This window comes from Nestor notabilis, unplaced genomic scaffold (genome assembly GCF_000696875.1).
Source record: "Nestor notabilis isolate BGI_N333 unplaced genomic scaffold, ASM69687v1 scaffold4240, whole genome shotgun sequence".
Classification (NCBI taxonomy): Eukaryota; Metazoa; Chordata; class Aves; order Psittaciformes; family Psittacidae; genus Nestor; species Nestor notabilis.
The window spans coordinates 59,503-80,631 of NW_009910518.1; the positions used below are offsets into that span (position 1 = coordinate 59,503).

At 37.2% G+C, this 21,129-nt stretch overlaps 1 protein-coding gene across 1 annotated transcript in view; it reads right to left on the reverse strand.

The window, feature by feature from the left end:
* The window catches only part of ARMC2 (armadillo repeat containing 2), a 58,591-nt gene extending 40,033 nt beyond the window's left edge, over window positions 1–18,558 (reverse strand). Inside the window, exons 1-5 of the mRNA XM_010010368.1 lie at window positions 18,341–18,558; window positions 16,900–16,972; window positions 14,502–14,670; window positions 13,041–13,248; window positions 9,736–9,786 (exon numbers count right to left, since the gene is read on the reverse strand). Of these exons, the coding sequence (XP_010008670.1) occupies window positions 9,736–9,786; window positions 13,041–13,248; window positions 14,502–14,670; window positions 16,900–16,972; window positions 18,341–18,558 (719 nt within the window). The remainder of the gene's footprint in view (window positions 1–9,735; window positions 9,787–13,040; window positions 13,249–14,501; window positions 14,671–16,899; window positions 16,973–18,340) is intronic.
* Window positions 18,559–21,129: the final 2,571 nt, after the last annotated feature.

The following is a 21,129-nucleotide window of genomic DNA, read 5'->3' on the forward strand; positions in this document are numbered from 1 at the left end:
TTACACCACAAGAGGTCACTATTATAGAACACAAAACCTAAAGCATTTCCACTTGTACAATAAATCTGAAAGGTGAACCAAACTAAACTCAGAACAAAGTTTTGTTTTATCATCAGTTTTATTAAATGAATATAAACTCAACTAGCTTAAAACTGCAAGTTCATCCATTCACAAGGACAGTGATTTCTTCTGATAGAATTAACACTTTTAAAAGATATTACGAGAATAATTTGCAAAGAAACAAAACACTTCAGCAACCTTTAATGTAAATATTAAGAGTATCCAGGTTTGCCTGTGAACAATTAGTGAGTAGTGGTCACTAATTCTGTTAGTACAATAAAAATGTATGTTGCCACTTCTTTGTAAAGCAACAGTGTGTAATTAAGCCAGAGGAAACTAATACATACATTTGTGATAAACCTATTCTGTTTGCCTAGCCACACACTCAAGCGGCACTGACCTAAAATAAATACACCAGATATAGACCCTCTTTGCTATTAAACAGGGATCTTTCCTCCTTTAAATTCTGTACTAAAGACAAAGGTCTTAATCTACCTTTTCTATTCTCAGTGTATGTTTACCACGTCTTACTCTATTTATAGTTCATGTACGAATAAAACCTAATCTCCTAAATTTCCTTCTAAAGATAACAGTAGTGTGCTAGCAATGTTTTTTGGGTTGTTTTTTTGTCGTTGGTGGTTTTAACCTGTTAGTTTAGTTTCTGTAAGGCTTAAAGCTAAACTGTTGTTTAAGTGGTTTGCTGGATTGGCGCCTAAATCCTGTCTGCCAGTCCAGACAGAAGATGTAAGTCCTCCTATCAACAGATGGAGACAGAATAAAAGACAAAGCTCTTATAAGATCAGTTCCCTACAAAAGGGACTGGATAGCTCACTATGATCAGTCAAAAATTTCCCAAGCAATCACATTACAGAGGAACACTTGCTTCATTAACATTGCTAACAGTGAGTAATGCTTTCATTTTACAACATGAGAATTTAAGTGTTTCAAAATCCAAATGCTTAAACAAACTACCTTGAGATTATTTCAGCTCATACATGGCAATTTCTACTCTGCTGGGGAAACAATGCTTAAAAAACCCGAAGTAATAAAAAAATAATACACTGACATTTGTAAAAAAGAGGGTTTCTACAGCACACATTAAATACAGTTCAGTCTATTAATATAAATAAAAAATTGGTTCTATTTATGTGAAGAACTTGTCCCACAAACTTCAGAAGTTTAAGAAATTATTGCACAAGGTTCATCCATCCCTGAAATCAAGACTACAACCTGAAAGGACACTAGGTAAGCAATAGAATAACAACTTCAGTCACCTCCTTCTAACCCAGATATATTAAGAAATCATTCTTCAGAATTTTATGTATGCATGACGGTACTATCTACCTATATGAATATGGATGTTTGAGTTTGCTTTCCTCAGAAAAGTTTTGTAACTATATCCTGCCTGTGCTCCTTCCCCCAAAATACAAATCCAACAGCTGAACCCAAGAAACCTCAACAAAGACAATCCTGCAAGTTTTGCAGGAAACAAAAGCAGCTGAATAGAAAAGACAGAGAAGCAAAGGATGTGGTAACCTGAACACTTATCAGAGAGAAACATCACATATGCGAGATGAAGGATAAGACCATGTCAAAGTCTGAACTGTGTAAAATAAATAAATAAATAAATAAATAGTATGTTGGAACCTATTGTCTCTTAAACACCAGTATCACCCAGTGTAGAGACCTACACCAGTAGGAAAGCAGATTGCTGGTATTCATAAAATATATTGGGAAGCATCCTCATAATTTAAAGAGCTTAACTGGAGCTCTCATTATTTTCAAAAAAAGAATATACTGAACACATCCATAAATGAGAACGACTGGTGGGTAGGCTTATCTTTAGGAATTATGTACAATTTATGAATTTTGTGAAGATTATAAAATCCCTCTATGTGTCTTTACCATGCTGTCAACTCCATTTTAGCTACAGAGACTTTTGCTTCTTTGTTATCTTTTTACTCGCATGCAAGGCTGAAACTTAAGCAGCAATATCTTGTTAAGAACTATGCAGTTAAAATGTAATCAACCTACTCTAAAAAATAAGTTACCTACTACTGAAGGGAACTGGCTTGTCAGGAGAGTGGTTGCCTTGGAAACAAAGTCAACTGGCAGAAATCTGATCATCTGATAAGGGACTCATCAAGAAATCAACTGACAGAGGCTCTGATGATTTATAGAGGAAAAAGAACTTGGCAACTGGATCATCTCTATCTTTCTCATATAACGGAGATCATAGCAGCCGTGTGTGGAACACTGCTTTCCTGAATGTACACAGACCATGAGGACTTCCAAAAGGAAGGTGAGTCAGTAGTGTGCTGTGATGGGTTGACCCTGGCTGGACTGCAGGTGCCCACCAAGCAGCTCTATCATGCCCCTCCTCAGCAGGACAATGGGGAGAAAATAAGGTGGAAAAAACCCTCACAGATCAAGATAAAGGCAGTTTAATAAAGTAAAAGAAAAGATCACACATGGAAGCGTAGGGAAACAAAATACTTGTTCTCTACTTCCCATCAGAGGGCAATGTCCAGCCACTTCCTGGGAATTAGGACTTCAGTACACAGAGCAGTTGCTCTGGAAGACAAGCGATATAAGTAACCCCTACCCCTCCTCCTCTCTCTCTCTTATTGCTTAAGACATGGTATGGTATGGAAAATCCCATTGGTCAGTTTGGGTCAGCTGTCCTGCCTATGTCCCCTCCCAGGATCTTGCCCACACCTCAACCTACTGGTGAGGGAGGAATGTTGGAGAAACAGCCTTGATGCTGTGCCAAAACCCTAGTGTGTTACCAACACCTTTCTAGCTACACACTATGAAGGCTGCTATGGGGAAAATTAACTCCATTTCAGCCAGACTAAATACATGTGTTCAGTATTTTTCCCTGGTGAAAGAATGTATAATTAAGCGAAAGCAGCACTTCTTCAGAAACTCTGTGTGTTTAGATGTTTACTTGCTTGTTTCTGCCATGAGCCTCATGTTAATAGTAAATCTGCAAACTCTCACCTTCAGTGGTATTCCAGAGAAAAATAAATTGCATTCCAAAGGCAAAGAGCTGGGCTATTTCTCTCCAAAGAAGCTGCACACAACAGCAAGGTCTGATTCACAAACGTCAGTGTAAGATCCCAATAGAACAGTGCTTGAGCTCTTCCCTCACAGTGCAGAGCCTTAAACATCTGAGAATCTGGCTAGCTCTTTACTTGTAAAGCAGAGCCTGGCAATGGGCCTGAATTTTGGACCACACCCTTCCATACAGTTAAACCCTTGACAGGGTCGCCGCTACGATTTTGGCCCAAGAAAGGTAATACTTCCCTTGACAAATGCTTGGGCATAGGGCACAGACAGCAGAGGTAGGGACATTCCTACTTCTGTGTGGTAGGGAGGGGGTTAAAAATACTTTCATTGTAACATAATCCATGACACAGCAGGTGGCCACCAAGCCAGAAACTAACTCCTTTGTTTAATTTTTATTAATTATTAGTGCAGACATAGCCCCGGTGCCCCATGGATTATTTAGTTACCAGTTAAGAGGGACACAAAGCCTAATATTAACAAGTTAATGCTTCTCTGCAGAACTGTCTCTAGCAAGCACTTTTGATCAGTGAGGTAGCAAAGCTTAACTAGAAAGAAAAGAAAACACACGGCAAGTTCTTGTAACACCTACATATTCTTACAACTTTGGGAAGAGAAACTCGATAGTATGGAAGTGGAAGAAGAACAGGGGAGCACAGTTAATGGAGCCAGTGCAATAAAGGATGAAGAATATGGGGTTAGTTTTCAAAGAGAAGAAGTAATGGGGAATGAGCAGATTAGGTTAGTAGGTATGGAAAAGTCTATAAGCCCCCATACTACCTGCTTCTGCAAGTATCAAGATCTCACATGACTTTGCTTCTCCAGAGATATGAGCCTCCTCTCTTGCATCTATGTAAACTAAATCTGTGGACTCTCTCTCAAAGCAGAGATAGGAACTGGGACTATCCTATGTAAACTGGAACAGACTCTTAAAAAGGCAGAGAGCTACTCGGATGCAGACGGTACACCGCATATCCTAAGTAAATACCATGAGGAAGCCACACACAGCAGACAATAACTGATGTCTGGAAATAGATTTCTTATCCACTTTTAAATAGAAAATGAAAATTAATTACAAATTCTGTGATACAGAATAAGGTGGTCTGCATCTGTATTTTATTTATAGGCATCTTTTGATGGCAAATTCTACGTGACTAAAGCAACCTCTTTCAGGGATGAGGGGGACATCAGAAGCACCAAACTGGTTTCCACTGACAGAAATAAAAGGAATATTAGGTTTAACATCCAAGGACTTCATGAAGGCTGACTAACAAAAACACCATTTACTCTCAGTCAGCTTCACACAAAATTTTTGAAACAGTAGTAAATCTCAAACATCAGCAACACTTAAACCAGAAAAGGTTAACTTGGAATCTAGGTGGAAAAAACCACACAGCACACTGCTTTCTGAAGGTGTCACCTGCAGAAACTAGAATATTACTAAAATTTACATTTAAAAACTTTTTTTCAAATACAAAAATGAGCATGGTCTAATTAGTCCAAAAGCTTGTCTTCAGCTACCTCTTTTACTGTGTCAGAAGAAGACATGAGACTGGTAAGTACAGACACTCACAGAAAAACCTCTTCAGAAGTTCCTTCCTGATGAGAAGCCTTAGTCTGTGTTGCCACCACGTGAAAGATCTCTTATCATCCATCTGTTCTCGATAAAATGCTGGCCTCATTGCTAACTTCTAGCAGCATTTTCTAAAGTAAAGAAATATTTAGTTTGGAGTGGGATTCATTTTATTTTAAAATAAATTTCTAAGGCATTTGAGTTTATTGTCTCTCAATTTCCTTTTATTTCTTCGACACTCTTTTCCTAAGTCAGAAAACTGTAATTATGCAAATACAGTTCCTGCACATCTATTTGCAGAGCATTTTCTGTATCTATAGAACCACAATTCTAATCTTCTTACTTACTCATAACCAAATCTAAGTCCCTGACAGTTTCATTGTTTGTCCTTCGAGCCCTTTTATTTTTTGTCTTTATTTTGATAAGACAAACAAAACCAACAGTACTTAATCTAAAAGTACACTAGCCATTTATGTAATGAAAATATACGAAGGCCATAATAGGTCATGGTGGAAGTCCACCTTTCTCAGTGCCTTCAGTGACCAAAAAGCTTCCGAAATGCCTCCAACAAATAGAGGGTGTTGCTGGGCTGCCCTGCCTTCAGTTTTCTTTCAGTTTCTGCCTTCATATTTTTACTTTGATGCATTCCCCCACTCTTTTCTTCCATTTTCCCCACATAGTCACTTAATTTCTCCCCAATGTATTTTTTTTCATTCCACTCTCTTCAGCTCCCACATAATTCCTTTCTTCTAGTTAATTTAAAACCCCAAAACATGACTCAGATTTCTACAAATTTTATTTTGGATCCTTGATATATCAATGTTTTCAGGCCTTCAAACATCTAGGAGAGCAATTTCTAACTTCTCACAGGGCTCTAAAAACAGCTTAGGCACTGCAATAAGTAAAAGATGCAGACTGTTTACACATAAATACAAGCACTGAACATCTGATTTTACAAACATACATTGTGTGCATTGGAAAGCCAGACATGATGAATCTATACCCAAAAATCAAGAAGAGATTTAAAGCAATGCTAAGAAGATCCTGGGGGCCTGCTCAGGCAAGCTGGATGTATCAAAGGACTCCTAGGCACAAAGGTGTTCTTTCAGACTAGATCAGTCCCCCCTGACTGGGGATAATCCCAAAACTGATACGCCATTTAGAAAGACTGTTCTTTGAGATGTTACTGACATGCATATTTAGAATGTGACTACATCTACACTGTAATTTGAGTTTATTTTTAATGACAGCAGTATCCAGGATGGCATACCTTCTATTGATAAGGATCATTTAGCTATTTAAGCAGTTGTATATTCTCCTGTCAATCAAAGATTCACAAATTCTACATGGTCTACAAAGGGAAAAGCTGCAAGGATGTCTTCTGAAAGTAGAAGTCTCAACCAGTAAGTCTCTAAAGAGAATATTAACAGGTAAACAGCTAGTTTTTCTTCTTCTAAGTGCCTACCATGGCAGAGAAGGAAAAGCTCTTGCCACACCACTAATGAGGGTGTCATAATGCACCCTCCCTTCAGGTATTTATATTAATTGATAAGATCTTTTGAGCCTTCTCTTCTTCAAATTAAACAGTCCCAGCTCTGCCAGCCTTTCCTCATATGAAGGACTCCATTATCTCAGTAGCTGGACTCTCTCTAGCTGCTCCGTATCTCTACAGCACTAGGGAACCGAGAACTGGGCCCAGCACTCCAGGTATGGTGGAGATTTTCAACATGTGAATGCACAAGGTGCTAGATAATCTCATCTAGGCTCCCTTTTCCACAAAAGATTGGACCAGATGATCTTCCACAGTCCCTCTCAGCCTGAACTGTTCTATGAACTTGGTGTCCACCAGGACCCTGAGGTCTTTTTCCACAAAGCTACCTCCCAGATGAATGGCCCCCAGTATATACTCGTGCCTGGGATTGTTCCTCCACAGGTGCAGGACTTTGCACTTGCCTTTGTTAAACTGCATAAGGTTCCTGTCAATCCATTTCTCCAGCCTACTTAGGTCCTTCTGGACAGCTGCACAACCTTCTGGTGTATCAGACAATGGGTTGCTTATATACTGTCAGTTATATTTTTTCTAAATTATTCACAACTGTGGTCTTGTGACCTGCTCCTGACCTCTTGGCAGGAGCACACTGCAAAAAGGCATGATAAAATTTATCAGGGCACAGCCAGACTCAGCAGCTTCATCTCAAAAAGAAGAATGGCATCTCCAGGGAAAGTTAAAAGAAACTAATGGTGATCCTGGGAATCAGGGCAAGAGGGATGATGTAGCAGATCCTGAATCAGCAGCAGGGGATAATGTGGTAGAAGAACCTGAGGCAAAGGAGAAGGTGAGTCAGATGTGGAGCTGGAACAAGTGAGAGAGGCTGCGACTGATTTTCTCAATGTTCAGTTACACAATGCTTAGGAACACCACTTTAAAACATAAACCCTCCACTACCATGATTCTTCCACCATAAGTGTTTCGTGATCAGGAAACAAGTTCTAAATCTAAACAAGACATTGCTCTGTAGACTTTGAAAGGAAGTGTAAACAACATCCTAGTATTTTTGCCAAAGCAACTAATAGGAATTGGTTTTAGCTTTTGGCAAAATGAGAAAAAGAAGTATTTTGATTTATCACTCACTCTCATAGAAATTATTCTTTCCATATGCCAACTAAGTTTGCATTTTTCATTAATCCATTTATTCCTATAATTTTAGGAATTATATTTAAGTTAACAATAATTAAATTAATAATATTTAATGGTGCTATCCAGATCTTTTATGTTAAGGACATCAGAATTAGTTTTCCGTATCATCTTTCATTGGTTGAATAGTAGGGGGTTTGCTTTGTTTTAAGCCAAGTGATTTCTTCCTGGCCTATAACCTAGCGCTGGATAAACTGGCATAACTTCTTTTTTCAGACAAAGAACTGACCTTCACTAAGCCACTTAAGAGAATGTGTCCCTATTTGCTCAGCTACCACTGAACTTTCTTTTCTATGATGCCATCTTAGGACAACCAACATAGCTACAAATATAACATGGAAATAAGTAATAGATGTGCCTCAAAGGAAAAAGAGTTAGTATAATAGCTTGATTTTTTTTTTTCAAGACTGTTTTCCTTTAGCAGACAGTTAAAAGAAATATGAGGTATTAAGCCAATTACAATAACCTGTAGTCAGTCCTGTTCCTCAGTTTTTCAAAAGCATGCAAATAATTTAAAAACTGATAATATAGATGTCCTAAATTAATTCAGGAATTGTAGAGGATTATATCATAAGTAACACCACCAGAAAAGACAAAAACAAAAGGGAGTGAAAACTGTAACTGAGACTTTAACTGATAAGAGAAAGGATAAATAGTAGAAAGGCAACATAATTTGCAAAAATATGTTGACAAATAGACCAACTATACTCTGAGTCATCCTAAAGATGAGCAAATAACAATTTCTCTATAAACACAATCATGGGCATAGTCCATTACCTATGACGGCTCCAGTGATAAAAAGAATATAGTATTCCATTTATACAGGCTGTTGATGAAGAACTTCATGCACATGTTAAATAGTATGGCTTAAAAGAATAATAGAGGTTGATGAAAAACCCATATCCTTACTTAATCTTTTTCTTCTTTGCATCTTCTGCCTAATACAGAAAGTAGTAAGAATATCTATATGTGACAGGGTATCTGTAAGCAAGCAGACAACTGACAGCCTAATTCTAACAATAAAAAACACCTAAAATACCAGCCTAAATATATTTGAGTCTGAAAACCACAGCACCTTCATCTTCCTAACTTGAATCTTGCATAAGTATTCTCATTCTAATCAAAAATTCAATCTAAATCCATCGTTATTATACCTAGACTGAAATGGCATTCCATCTTTACCCCTTGCAAGGTACACTTTCCCCTTCTACAATAACCATTCAATTGGTAAGAAGGACTCTCAAGACCTAGATCTCCCACACTTGGAGACCAATGACCTTACCCTGAAATTAATGACTGAAGTGGAGAGACTCCCTTTGCCATAGGCAGTAAAAGTGAGCCTAAACTCCACTCTATTTCACAAATGAAGAGACCAGAGATAACAGTTACCTATTGCTCTTTTCTTCAGAAGTCTATAGAAAGTTATGAAAAAAGAATTCTTCATTCCCAATTTTCTCTCAGTGTTCCCTAGCCCTATATAAAAATAAGCATCTTCTTGGAAGGGCAGGTGTCATACTTCCTTGGAAAACAATGTAGGAATCTCTACCTGTCACAGCTTTCCCACCACTCAATTGTTTCTTTCTTAGTGATTTCAATAGCTAGCAGAACTGAGGCAGAAATAGACAAAGATTACTTAGGAGTAGATTAATGTCGCATTTCCATGCCTTTATGAGAACTCCAGAAACTGTGAATATACATAACAAGAAAAATCCTGAAAGAAGTCCAGAGAATCAGCAGCAATATCAACTAAACCATACAACAAACTATGTTCACACCATGTCATTCATTTCAAGAATTCATCCAGAGCAAAACAGAATGGGTGTTCCCTTCAGGAAAGAAATCTATCTCCTCCATAGGAAACCTCTTCTTTGAGGAGAGGATGAATGAATATTTTGGGCACAGATGTGAAGCTCGTTTAAGCAATTGGACAGAAGTGATTGCCAGTATTCACTTGTCCCCTGCTTTTATCATTTTCTATTGAACCATTCAAAAACTATAAAAGGCACAAAAAAGAGAAACTAGTCCTATGGAAGCAGTTAATGAATACCTCTCAAGGATTCTGTCAAACAGGCATTTAATATGGACAGCAATGGTGAAAGAAAACAGGGCATAGTATATCTTCTTTACAGCACCTTCTCATCCTTTGGTAGATATTTATAGAAACCACGTTAGAGAAAGTGTAGAGCAGGCCACTTGGGAATCAACTGCTTGCCACCAAGCTTTTCCTCACTGAAGGTACCTATGTTTCTAAGGAGTCCTGCAATAACATCTAAGCTTTCGGAACATTGAAAAATTGGAAAAGGAGGAAAAAAAAAGAATAAAATTCATTTTTTCTCACCCCGGAAACTGTTGCTCTTCATCAGCAAATCTGCCATCACTGTTGACACTTCTGTTGAAATACATGAATGCAGAAAACATTTTAGAACTTTCATTTCTATAGCAATCACAATAGATGGCAAGACACAATGGCTGGATGAAGATGTAAACAAAACTTAGTTTCCTTATGGTTGTCAGAAATTGCTCCTTGCTTTCCTGAGGTAACATGTCAATAAATTCAATCTACTTCAATTAATCTACCTATTCAAACTAGATGGTTATTTGAAAAACAGAAATGCAAACAAAATGACAAATAACTCTTCCCCTCAAAAGGTCTTTTTTTCTTCTCCTCCTCTGTCCCCTTCTCTCTCCCCCCTCCCCCAGTATCTTTATAAAGCAGTACTGATTTCATCAGTGCTGTTCATCTTTTCATCAGTCCTTGGGACAACAAAAGAATCTGAGATGGAAAGTGAGCAAGTCACTTTCTGGAATACTTCCCTTCTGTTCTTTTTGAAATAAATGTAATAGCATTAAAGGCAGGAATCACCATGCTATTTTGGCATGCTCTACAATTCCATCATAAAAAAACCAAACCAAACCAAACCAAACCAAATGCAAAAAAAACCTACAAAACCAACCAAACCAACCCAAACCCCCCCAAAACCAGCTTTATTGGAAAAGTTATTTTGGTACATATATAGGAACTGTGTGGAAAGGAAAGTAAGGAGTCTCACGCACCTTCTCCTGCACAAAGTGTACTATTTTTATAATCCTCTTTCTTAATTCCTGCAAGGATTTTAAATCACTGGGATACAGAATTGAGGCTGACAACTGCTTCATATGGAGAATGACAGGACTCCAGGTAATAGAAGTTTTTACATTCCTTTAAGCCTTCATCCTATTACTCCTGAATACAATGTACTTTAAATAGAAATATCTTTAAATTCCATACAAGATGCCTCAAGTATTTATGATACAGAAGCAGATGCAATCTAATCAGAGCTATCATCTGGTACCTGTAAATATGTTATATTGAGAAAGAATGCCAAAACTCTGCTACTGCAATAACACCTCTATGGTACTGGAACCTTTTACATACAACTCCTACCAAGACCAGACTCAGTGAATATACTGAAGGATAGGTTTGTCATATCTTTCAACTACCCTGTCAAACGAAAAATGGCATCTCTGAACTCAGAAAAGGATACAGATGAGGATCTGCCTGAGTTGTGTCGTATCATATGTGAATACCAAACCAGCATGTCAATTGGTGTAAGTCTTAGCAATGAGTTAGAATGTATAAAAGCAGCTGAGATTACCTAGAGCCATTTCATCATATGATGGCTTGAAATGCTTGGGCTGATACAGATGAGGGATCTTTGTCTTTTACTAAAGGGAAAGTATTTTGTATTATTTTTGTGCATATTGCAGCACTGCAGGTATGTCTGACAGTCTAAGCCATATGATCACCTAAATGTTGTTAGTGATCTTTGGCACAAGGGTATAAAGCACCACAGGCAGCATCGGCAAAAATAATCTCCATCTCAGGACCACAGAAAGTATGCACAACTTGCAGGAGAAGGTAAAGCACCATTCAAAAATACAGATCTTGCATTCAACACAGGAAGAGGAAGGAATATTACACTGCTCTTCTATTTTGGAGAAAACTAGTCAGAAAAGGATTGCAAAACATTTTATTATCTTAAGGCCAGTAATTTGAGAACTAACTTAAATGAGATTCAACTACTTATGGAAGTATTCTCCTTAGTTCAAACATGGATATAACAAGCCACATGCATTAACAATCCATCTTTTATGGTTAGAATCATTAGTATTTTAGATACCACCTTAAGAGTCAGAAAAGTAAGTAAATAGGTCAAAAAGAAATTAAGCCAGCAGAGGTTATGCAAAACAAAGCTTGATCAAATATTCTTCAAATATGCATAATGGTATTTGAAGAATATAAAATTGAAAATATATCATTTTCCCCTTTCAACTTCTCATATTTTCTAAAACTCCTCTTACACAGAGAAAGCGAACAGAAAATGTCCTATAAGACCTCATGTTGCAACAAGCAGTCTTTTGGTAATAGGCTTTTTTTTTTAACCCCGCCTGTTCCAAAGAATATTTCGGTAGAGAAGCCAGTCATTACTTTCCTTCACCTATGTTTTTCATTGCTGGGTTTATTGTCTCATTTTCCCTCCCTCCATATTCATGAAACTTCTTCTTTGCTCCTACAAGTCTCCAGTCTTTTTTTAAATCCTCTTTCAGTTTGATATACAAGAAGAGTGCTACAATAGCTCTGCTATGTATCATTTGTTGCAACAGCCTCAATGGACAACATCCTCTAAACTATATGATACTATCAAGTTAGCAAACGAAAGATGCTTCATTTTATAAAACTAATAATCTACTCATTAATATCAAAAGCATTTAAAACATCCAGGGAAATAATTTTTCCTAATCATAAAAACACGCTACAAAGAAAATATCTGCTGCAAATATTTACATTTAATAGTGACCAAGTATTTATAGGAAGCGTTTTGAAAATAAACTGTTATTCATTCTTTGTTGTAAAGATTGTTAGTTCTGTCATTGTTATTAGCACAAAACAGTTGTTTGTCCAACTAATAATGCAACAACTGATACACCTGCTACGGACTATTTCTCCCTGTGCAAGAATTCAGATCTGAATCAAAAGAAAAAAAAAATTTTAAAAAAATTACTTAATTGTGAATTACAGAACGGTTCAGATTCAGGCATGTACATACATCTCATCAATCTCTTACACCTGTTTGGTCATCGAAAAAAAACAAACTAAAAAATTCAAAGTCACCAAAAAATTCTGCCTGTACTGCCAATGAGTTTAAGCCTCATTTTTGTGTACGATCACATATTTCCACAATACCAGACCTGAAAACACAGCTCTACTCATCTGTGAAGCTAAAGGAAGAATGTATAGTACCTTAAAACAACAGGCTTGAACTGTAAAAGCAAGCACACTGAATTTAAACTTGAGCATTCTATATGCAATTACGAGATGACTTAGTTTTGAAATTTTAATGATCAAACAAAGTTATTTCACATCATACAATTTGCTACTAACAATTTTCAGACAAATTAAGTCTTTTGAGTGTAGAAACTTCTTAAGAACAGAAGTGTAAAGATTTTTTTTAATTAATAATCTGAACATAGTTTTGCTGTAATGCATGAATAGTGCTACCTTTAAATTCCATCAATTTTAAACATTTTGATACTTGAAAACTTGAATATATAGGAAGAGGGTTGTGTGGAAGGCGCACATTACTATAATAGATCAATACTGACCTTTCTCCTCTCATTTGAAACGGAAGTTTTCCTGCTGTCCCTTTTACGAAGTCTCTGCTCTCCAACTCACTGATATGCTCATTACAAATTAATTGTCTGCTTTCACCATTCCATGGTGAGTATGACCTTTGCTCTGCTAAGCAGTCATTATTACTCCTGCAAAGATTATTCATCATAGCTGTTTGTTCAGAATCTAGCTTCTCTTCTTCTGAAATAGTCAAAGAGAATACATTTTGTAGAAGTGTTCATGCTCAACAAATACACAAGACAGAGCTAAAATGAATTACTGTTTGTCATGTTACATTATTAAATGTGCTTGTATCAGTTTAAAAAGTGAGAAAGCTTAAGAATAATTAGAGCAAAGTCTAAAGTCTCTAAGTCTTTCCATTCTGTGTTTTAACATTTTAATCAATTTTTTTATTTCCCTTTTACAGATAGGTGGATTGTACCATGTGAAAAAAGTGATTATATTTCAGGGTCTGAATATTACGAAGGAACTCAACCAAACAGTAGCTGTTAAATTTCGTACCCTGGTATCTACATGTGACAAGAACCTGCACAAAAAACCTTACATAAACATTTGCATGATATCCAAAGAAGAAGTGAAACTCAGATTATAACTACATTAGGTTCTCAACTTCAATGTTGAGAATTAGAAATTAGAATTCAATTAGAAACATCGACTTATTAAGGCTAATGGATTAAACTACATACAGGACAAACTGCATAAACTACTAAGTATGCATCTATAGAAAATGTACACAATACTGAAGTAAAATTTAGTACTTCACATGTAAGACTCATTTTGCAATAAGGTAAAAAGTGTGATATTCAGTTTATTACGTAAAGTAACAATCCCAGGCAATATAAGAATTGTCATTATTACAAATGAGTCTTCATTAAAGACAGATTTCCAGCACGTTTTACGATGAGCCAACGTGCAGGAAACCAAGACGTCAAGACTTTTCCATCTGCAGAAAGTTACTTTTAAAGTCCACGTTTTGTGACTTTCATTAAGTCTCCGCTAACAAAACTCTTAACAACACATATGATGTAGCTGGAAGTCTGTCAAGACATAGCATTTCTTTTTATTCCTCTTTTATGCTCAATAATCCATCAGGGAATCTCCTTAGAGGATGCCATCTCATTATCTCTTTAAACATTTCAGCATTTAATGTTAATTTTAGCCACTGAAGAAAAATTCCAGTAAAAATTCCATTACTTGGAAACCTATAGGAGAAAAAGGCACGAGTAGCTTTCAACTCACTTTCAGAAGTGAAAGGCAGTATAATTTTTTAAAATCACATTTTCAAAACTGCCTTAAAGCCATTTAAGTATTTTTTAAATTTACTCTGAAAGGACATGCAGGTCCTTTAATATAATAATTCATGTAATTAACAATATTAAAACCCATCATGCAGTTATTTTTCTAGAAAATAATATATATCAAAATATTCTTACTCTGATCAGGAGGCACTGTTTTAGCAGAAAGGAAATTTCCCCAAGAAGTTCTTCCAAATAAGCGTGCCCGAGCATTGCTGACTTTTCTGATCTCTGAAGCATCAGCAAGAGGTTTTGGAAAGGAAATGGAAGAAGCTTCATCTTTTGCTGAAGTGACTAGTACTGATTTCTGTGACAAAGATAAAGACAACATTTTAATAAAAGCACAGATAATTTTGTTTTCATATAAGCAAAAAATGCAAATTATTTACACAAAACATTAAGTTCAGAATAGAACAGACAAAAGTTACATAGATTTGCTCATTAAGAAATTTTCATATCCATTCCACTGGACAAGCCAGATATCTATACCTTTTATCATCACAGAAAGCCATTTAAAAGCAAATATTCAGGGAGGGGCAGAAAACAAACAAAAACTAGCCTGAGTAGAGCAACTGAAACTCAGAATTATTTATTTCCCTCATAAATACTCTTTTAACATCATCTGCAGTTATTTGTTGAAAAAAAGAAAAAAAAAAAAAAGAAAGAAAGAAATGTTGTGCCAAAGACTTGTACTAACAATTCTAGAGGCACATTTGTTCTTCATGATTTGGTTTTGAGCACTAAATTAGTATTTCCAAACCACTTCAAATGTGTTCATATCATATGTACCACTTCCTACCAGACTGAGACAAATCATGCAGATCCAGATACACGCAAGTTCCAGTTTTATTTATGTCAGTACCTCACATTTGAGGATGTGACCAAGCCCTGAACCTCTGGTATAAAACACTTGCTGTGCTTTAAACAAACACATTGCCCCCTAAGGTCAAGGTTCTCTACCAATTTCTTTACAATAAAGGATCCATTCAAAAGTTTCCAGTCTGCTCCTTCAGAGCTCTCCCCATTATCTGCTGGGGATAGCAAACAGTTGAGACACACTCCCCATAGCCACCATGACTAACACAAGCTCTTTATTTACAACGTACTAACTTCTTTCCATTAGTAAAGTAGAAAAGGCATTGGTCTTAACAGTAGCTTGCTCTAGATATTCTTCCACTATCATGCACAAGATAAATAAAAACTTAAACACTAGTAATTAAATCCAACTGCAGATATATTTAATCTAAGTATGGTCATCATTTTTAAATTTGACTCATATAAACACATTACCTTATCAAAATTATTGAAGTATAACATTTCTTAGACTTCTCCCCTCTAATTTCCTAAAGAATGCTATCTTGAAAAAACAATACATGCAGCAAGCATACTTACCTGTTTCAGCACACTCTATTCTCTCAGGTACTAAACAAATGATCACTACTCAATCTTATATTTAAATATTAAATATTAAAAAAATCTGAAAGAGGAGATATGCTTATAAATAAAATTAAAAAAAAAAATCAAATTTTCCACAGAGGGGACATATTTTACAAGTACTTCTATTCAGTTGTAAATACACTACGATCATTACATTTTATAGATGTGTAAGTCAAATAGAAAGCACAATCAATGTAGTTACTTTCAGTCATTGATCACAGAACCACAGCACAGTTGAGGCTAGAAGGGATTTCTGGAGGTCACCTTGCTCAAACCCCCTGCTCAGATAGGACACCCAGAGCCAGTTGCTCAGGACCACGTCCAGGAAGCTTTTGAAGATCTCTGAGCAACCTGTGCCAGTGCTTTGTCACCCGCATAGCAGAAAAAGCATTTCCTGGAGTTTGAAGGGTACCTCCTGTGTCTCGGTTTGTGCCTCTGGTCCTGCCATTGAAAAAACACTGGCTCTGACCCCTTTTCCCCCCACCCCCGCCCTGTGTTTTTTTTCTTGCACTCTCTCTTCAGGTATTTATATACATGGATAAGATCCCCCCTGAGCCTTCTCTTCTCCAGGATGTACGTTCCCAGGTCTCCCAACCTTGGTCCAGGCCTTTCATTATCTTTGTGGCCCTTCACTGAATTTTCTCCAGTACCTCTAAGTCTCTCTTTTAATGGGGATCCCAGAACTGGACTCAGCACTCCAGGTGTGGCAACTTGCTGGGAACACTCCTCTTAATGAAGCCCAGAATACCATTAGCTGCCTTTTTAGTGGCAACGGTGTGTTGCTGGCTCATGTTGATGCTCATGACCTTTTTCTACTTCAGTAATCTTACACAATAAAGCTGACTCAAGTATCCATCTTCTGATTCTTGTTAATGTCACTTAGAAATATTATGCAAATCAGAGATATTTAAATTGATTTAAATTATTTTCAGATTTCTTTTTGGGGGAAATAAAGACAAAACTGACTTTTGAAGTCTCCGACTAACATTACAACAGGCTTCCACTTCCCCCCTGCCTATTTAAACTGTATCTTTTTCGTATGCTACAAATACACATATTTTTATGTCAGTATTGCCTGAGTTATTTCCAGAGTACTCACATGTTTCAGTGGGCTAAGACGAACACCAGACACTGGTCTTGATTCAGCCAAATCAAAATTGGATGCGTGAAGACTAGTATAAAGAAAGTAAACATAATATGAATAACGCAGATCCAACGTTTTGTGTTTTGGGGGTTTTGGTGGGTTTCTTTGTTTGGATGGGGTTTGTTTTGTTTTGGTTTTTTTTTATTGCTTGCTTCTTGCATTTGCTAATGAATATGGTGAAAAGGAAGAAGAAAGGAAGAGTGACATAGCACTCTATCACTCTTCTTCTATGAATTCTATTTAACTTTGATATGTGGGAATCCAACAGCATCAAAGGAGAAGAATTACAAGATCACCTGCACACCTGCCATCACACGGCTTATTTCATATACATCTATAAAAATCCTCTAATACAAGCCTAAATTCATCCACAAACTAACTGTGGTTAGTGCCCAAGCTATCTGACACAAGCTGCAGAACACTGCAGGGCAGAAACCCCAGGTTTGTGCAGGCATAAGCATGCTCCTGCCTGTATACAAGAGAATCACAGGCAGAACAAGCATGGCTGTCAGCCAGAGGGACCTCATTACCCAGTCACCAATAAACACCACGTCACTCTCAGGCTCTTGCCTCCTCTGAGGACACAACATGATGCAGTAAGGAGTATTGGATACACTGAGCACCTGAAGTCATGCTGCCATGAAACAGCATGGACACTGACTTACTTGTATGGCTCTTCCAACACATTTCAGCATCCTTTCTGGCATGCCTGACACCTAACATTATAAATACAGCTCATATCTCCTCCCTATAGTCATTACAGAATTGGCATATAAGGGGAGCTAAAAAATAACTGGGAAAATGGATTTTAAAAGCCCAATATACAATTTTTTTTCCTTTTTTGTCACAAGAGACAGATTTATTGAGCTCTGTGAGTTACAGTACATAACAAAACTCCACACAGAAGTAATTTTGAGGTAGTATAAATTTTGGTTAAAAATGAGCATTTCAAACTTCAAGACCTACAATTTATATTTTAAAATATCTGAGAAAGCTCTGAAAAAAGGATCTAGCATACAGTTTATGTGGAAACAAGCAAGTTTTCTCAGGTTTTTTTTTCACAGGGAAAAACTGAAGCATACATTAAAAGCATACATTGTCTTTAGAAAAAAGTGAGTAACTATTTTCCTATACTATTCTTTACATACAAAACTAGTGTAAAGACTGCCTCTGGTATCTCTAATCCACAGGAACTTCCTGGACATGTAGATTAACATCAACAGTAAGGATCATTAGAAGAAGGCAAAGGATGTGATTAGGAATATAGATTAATACGGGGGGGGGGGGGGGGGAAACATTGGGGGGGGGGGGGAGGGGAATCACTGGAAACGTAATGACAGAATCAAATCTCTTGCTGTTAAAGGGTATTTGAAAAAAAATCTTAAAGCCACAGTACCTAAAAACTGAAGGGGGTCTATTTTGAGGAGCTCGTGAGGATCCAGATCCAAAAAGTCTCCTTTGTTCTTCTGTAGGTGTAAATGGTCTTCGAGTTCTTAGTGTTCGTAGAAAATTTCTGGCTTCATTTATAATCTCAGAACTGGTCTTCTGCTTTGGCACTGAAAGCTTGTAGAATGGTTCTGCCTTTTCTGTATTTTTACTCCTTGAAGCTTGCATTCCTCTGGAAAGTAGTGCACAGGAAGAACACTACAGCATATAGGGAAGGCACAGAATAGAACACTACTCTAAAATGACAAACTGTTAATTCATCAAAGGTCATGCTCCCACAGTACAGTTAAAAAGGATACTATAACAAAATACTAGACAGTGCTGCACTATTTCTCAGTTCTGTAGGAAAACACTGAAGAGCAGAAAGCATCTGACATGGAGGACCTTTAGTTTTTTAGAGGGAGCTAAAGTACACCACACTCAGTTCCACAGTGCTTTCAGGGCCAAATGTAGCACTCTCCAATACTACAGAAATCTGTTTCTTAACACCTGATTACTTACTTATAAACCATCACAGTCAAAACAGGAATTCAGTAATATGCTGTAAAGCAACACTTCCTTTCCAATGAACTTAGGAAATCAAATATAAGTTATTGACCTGACCAAGGGTAGTTCCCTAGTAAGTCAGAGGTATTATTATCAGTAACTGAAGCACAGTTATCAGTAACCAATAAGCAGAGACAAGGAAGAATAGGCAATCCAATCTGAGAGAAATGCCTCCCTAACCTATCCTCAAGCACATGCAAACAACCTTAACGCTAATATAAGATAAATTATCAACCCAAACTTTCAATCAGTGTTCTGTCCTGCTGCATCTTCTGGCAAATGCAGTGGGCAGTGAAAGACTTGCTTCATTGTCTCTGGAGCCCTCCAAAAATCAATCACTATCCTGGTGCAGTTCTCTGCAGATACCATTCTTGTCATTTTACAGCAAATTCATCAGGAGCCTTAAACCATCCAAAATTCCTCTTGTGCTTTTCAAACTTACCTAAAAAGAAAAATATGTCTCTGCACCGTCTGTGACTCAGACCATCTGGTAATTTCTATTCTCTCACATAGTTTATGACAATGAACCGACAGTAGATCAGACACCAACATCTTGGTTATTTCTAAACTATGGAGAAAAAAAAAAATCCTGTTTCTCTAGTTTCTTGGTTCACTTCTTCCTGTTCTGCATTTTCACATGTCCAATTGCCTCTTCTGTTCTTTCTTTGAGAGCCTGTACATTCTGGCACAGTTTCTTTAATTAATACACAACCGAACACCTTCAGCTGAACTACACAAGATAAAATTGGAAGCTAAAGAGCAGTGCACCAACCTCTTTCACTAAAAAGTACACAATTACAAAACATGGGAACAGATCAGGAGCCTAAGGCTGTCGGTGCTTTTAATCTTTCTGGCTACCATTAATACATTACTTGTCTGTGACTGAATTTGGCTCCCTACTCTTCCCTCTGTTACAACATGATTGAGGCGAGCTAAGTAAGGAATTCCACTGCAGCAGTCTGTCTGGAGCAATTACACAGCCATTCCTCACCAAATAGGGAAGGTAGGTTTCCATTCCCTATCCTCCCAGCTACCGGGAGTCAAGATTTTGACCTTTACGTGGAAGGTCTTCTGTATAGGCCATATGTCTGACAGTTATTATCAAGCATACATGGAAACAACAGCTGTGAATAAACACTAAACCATAATTTACACAATTCTACAAATCTTAAATTTGAATTAATTAATATTTTTTCTTTTCTGGTCTATATATTTCCATCCACCTTGCTAAAATTTAAAATAAATCTTCTCAAGTAATCAACTATCTTACATTTAATTGCTGAACCACACTGTTCTTTAGTTCTTAAAATCTCTGTGCTCTGACATCGAAATATGTATTTTATGGGATTTACATATACGTACTTCACAGTTAAACTAAAGAACAACCTGAGACATAGGATGTGTTTCTGTGGAACAGCACCATCTCTGATACAATCAGCATAAGGTTTTGTTAATTCTACTGTCAACTACAAATCTTCTATCCTAGAAGTACATTCATTTGCCACAGTTGAGATCAAGCTTCCATTATAATAACTTTTTGTTCAAGCTTTAACCTCTTACCTATTTCTTTTTAACTGTCACAAGAGCTTTGCTATAAGCAGAACTAGTGAAGTCCTACTATTTGGGCACTGTTAGCCACCCTTCCAATCCATTAAAAACAAACTTTTAACATACAAAGTCTCAAAGGGAACCTATGGCTTAGTTCGGATGATAGACTGAGCTCACTGCTGCATTGCTATTTGTGTGGAGAGGCGGAGAGTGGCCTTCCCCGGTGCTGGCGGACGGCAGCCTCCGGCTCCCGGCGCCGAGAGCGGAGCGAGGCGGGAGCGGTCACCGGAGGGCGGCAGCGAGCAGAGCTTAACACAGCGCCGAACCGATGAGAGCATTAACACCTCGTCACTTCGGCGAAGACGGGTATTACGCGCATTCGGCATCGAGGTAGTGATACAAATATATCATTAATAGATTTCCCATAATTATTAGCCAGAAAATGTAACAGAAGACAGAATAACAAGTCAGCGGTGTCATAAAACGAGATGTGTGTAGATATACATGATAGGGCAAGAAAGCTTACTCTTTCTTGCAAACATGAAGGATCCATGAGTATTTTTTTTATCTGAATGAGATTGGCTGCTTGTGCCATCACGGTACACCCACTGTCGCTTTATAGAATCATAGAATAGTTTGGGTTGG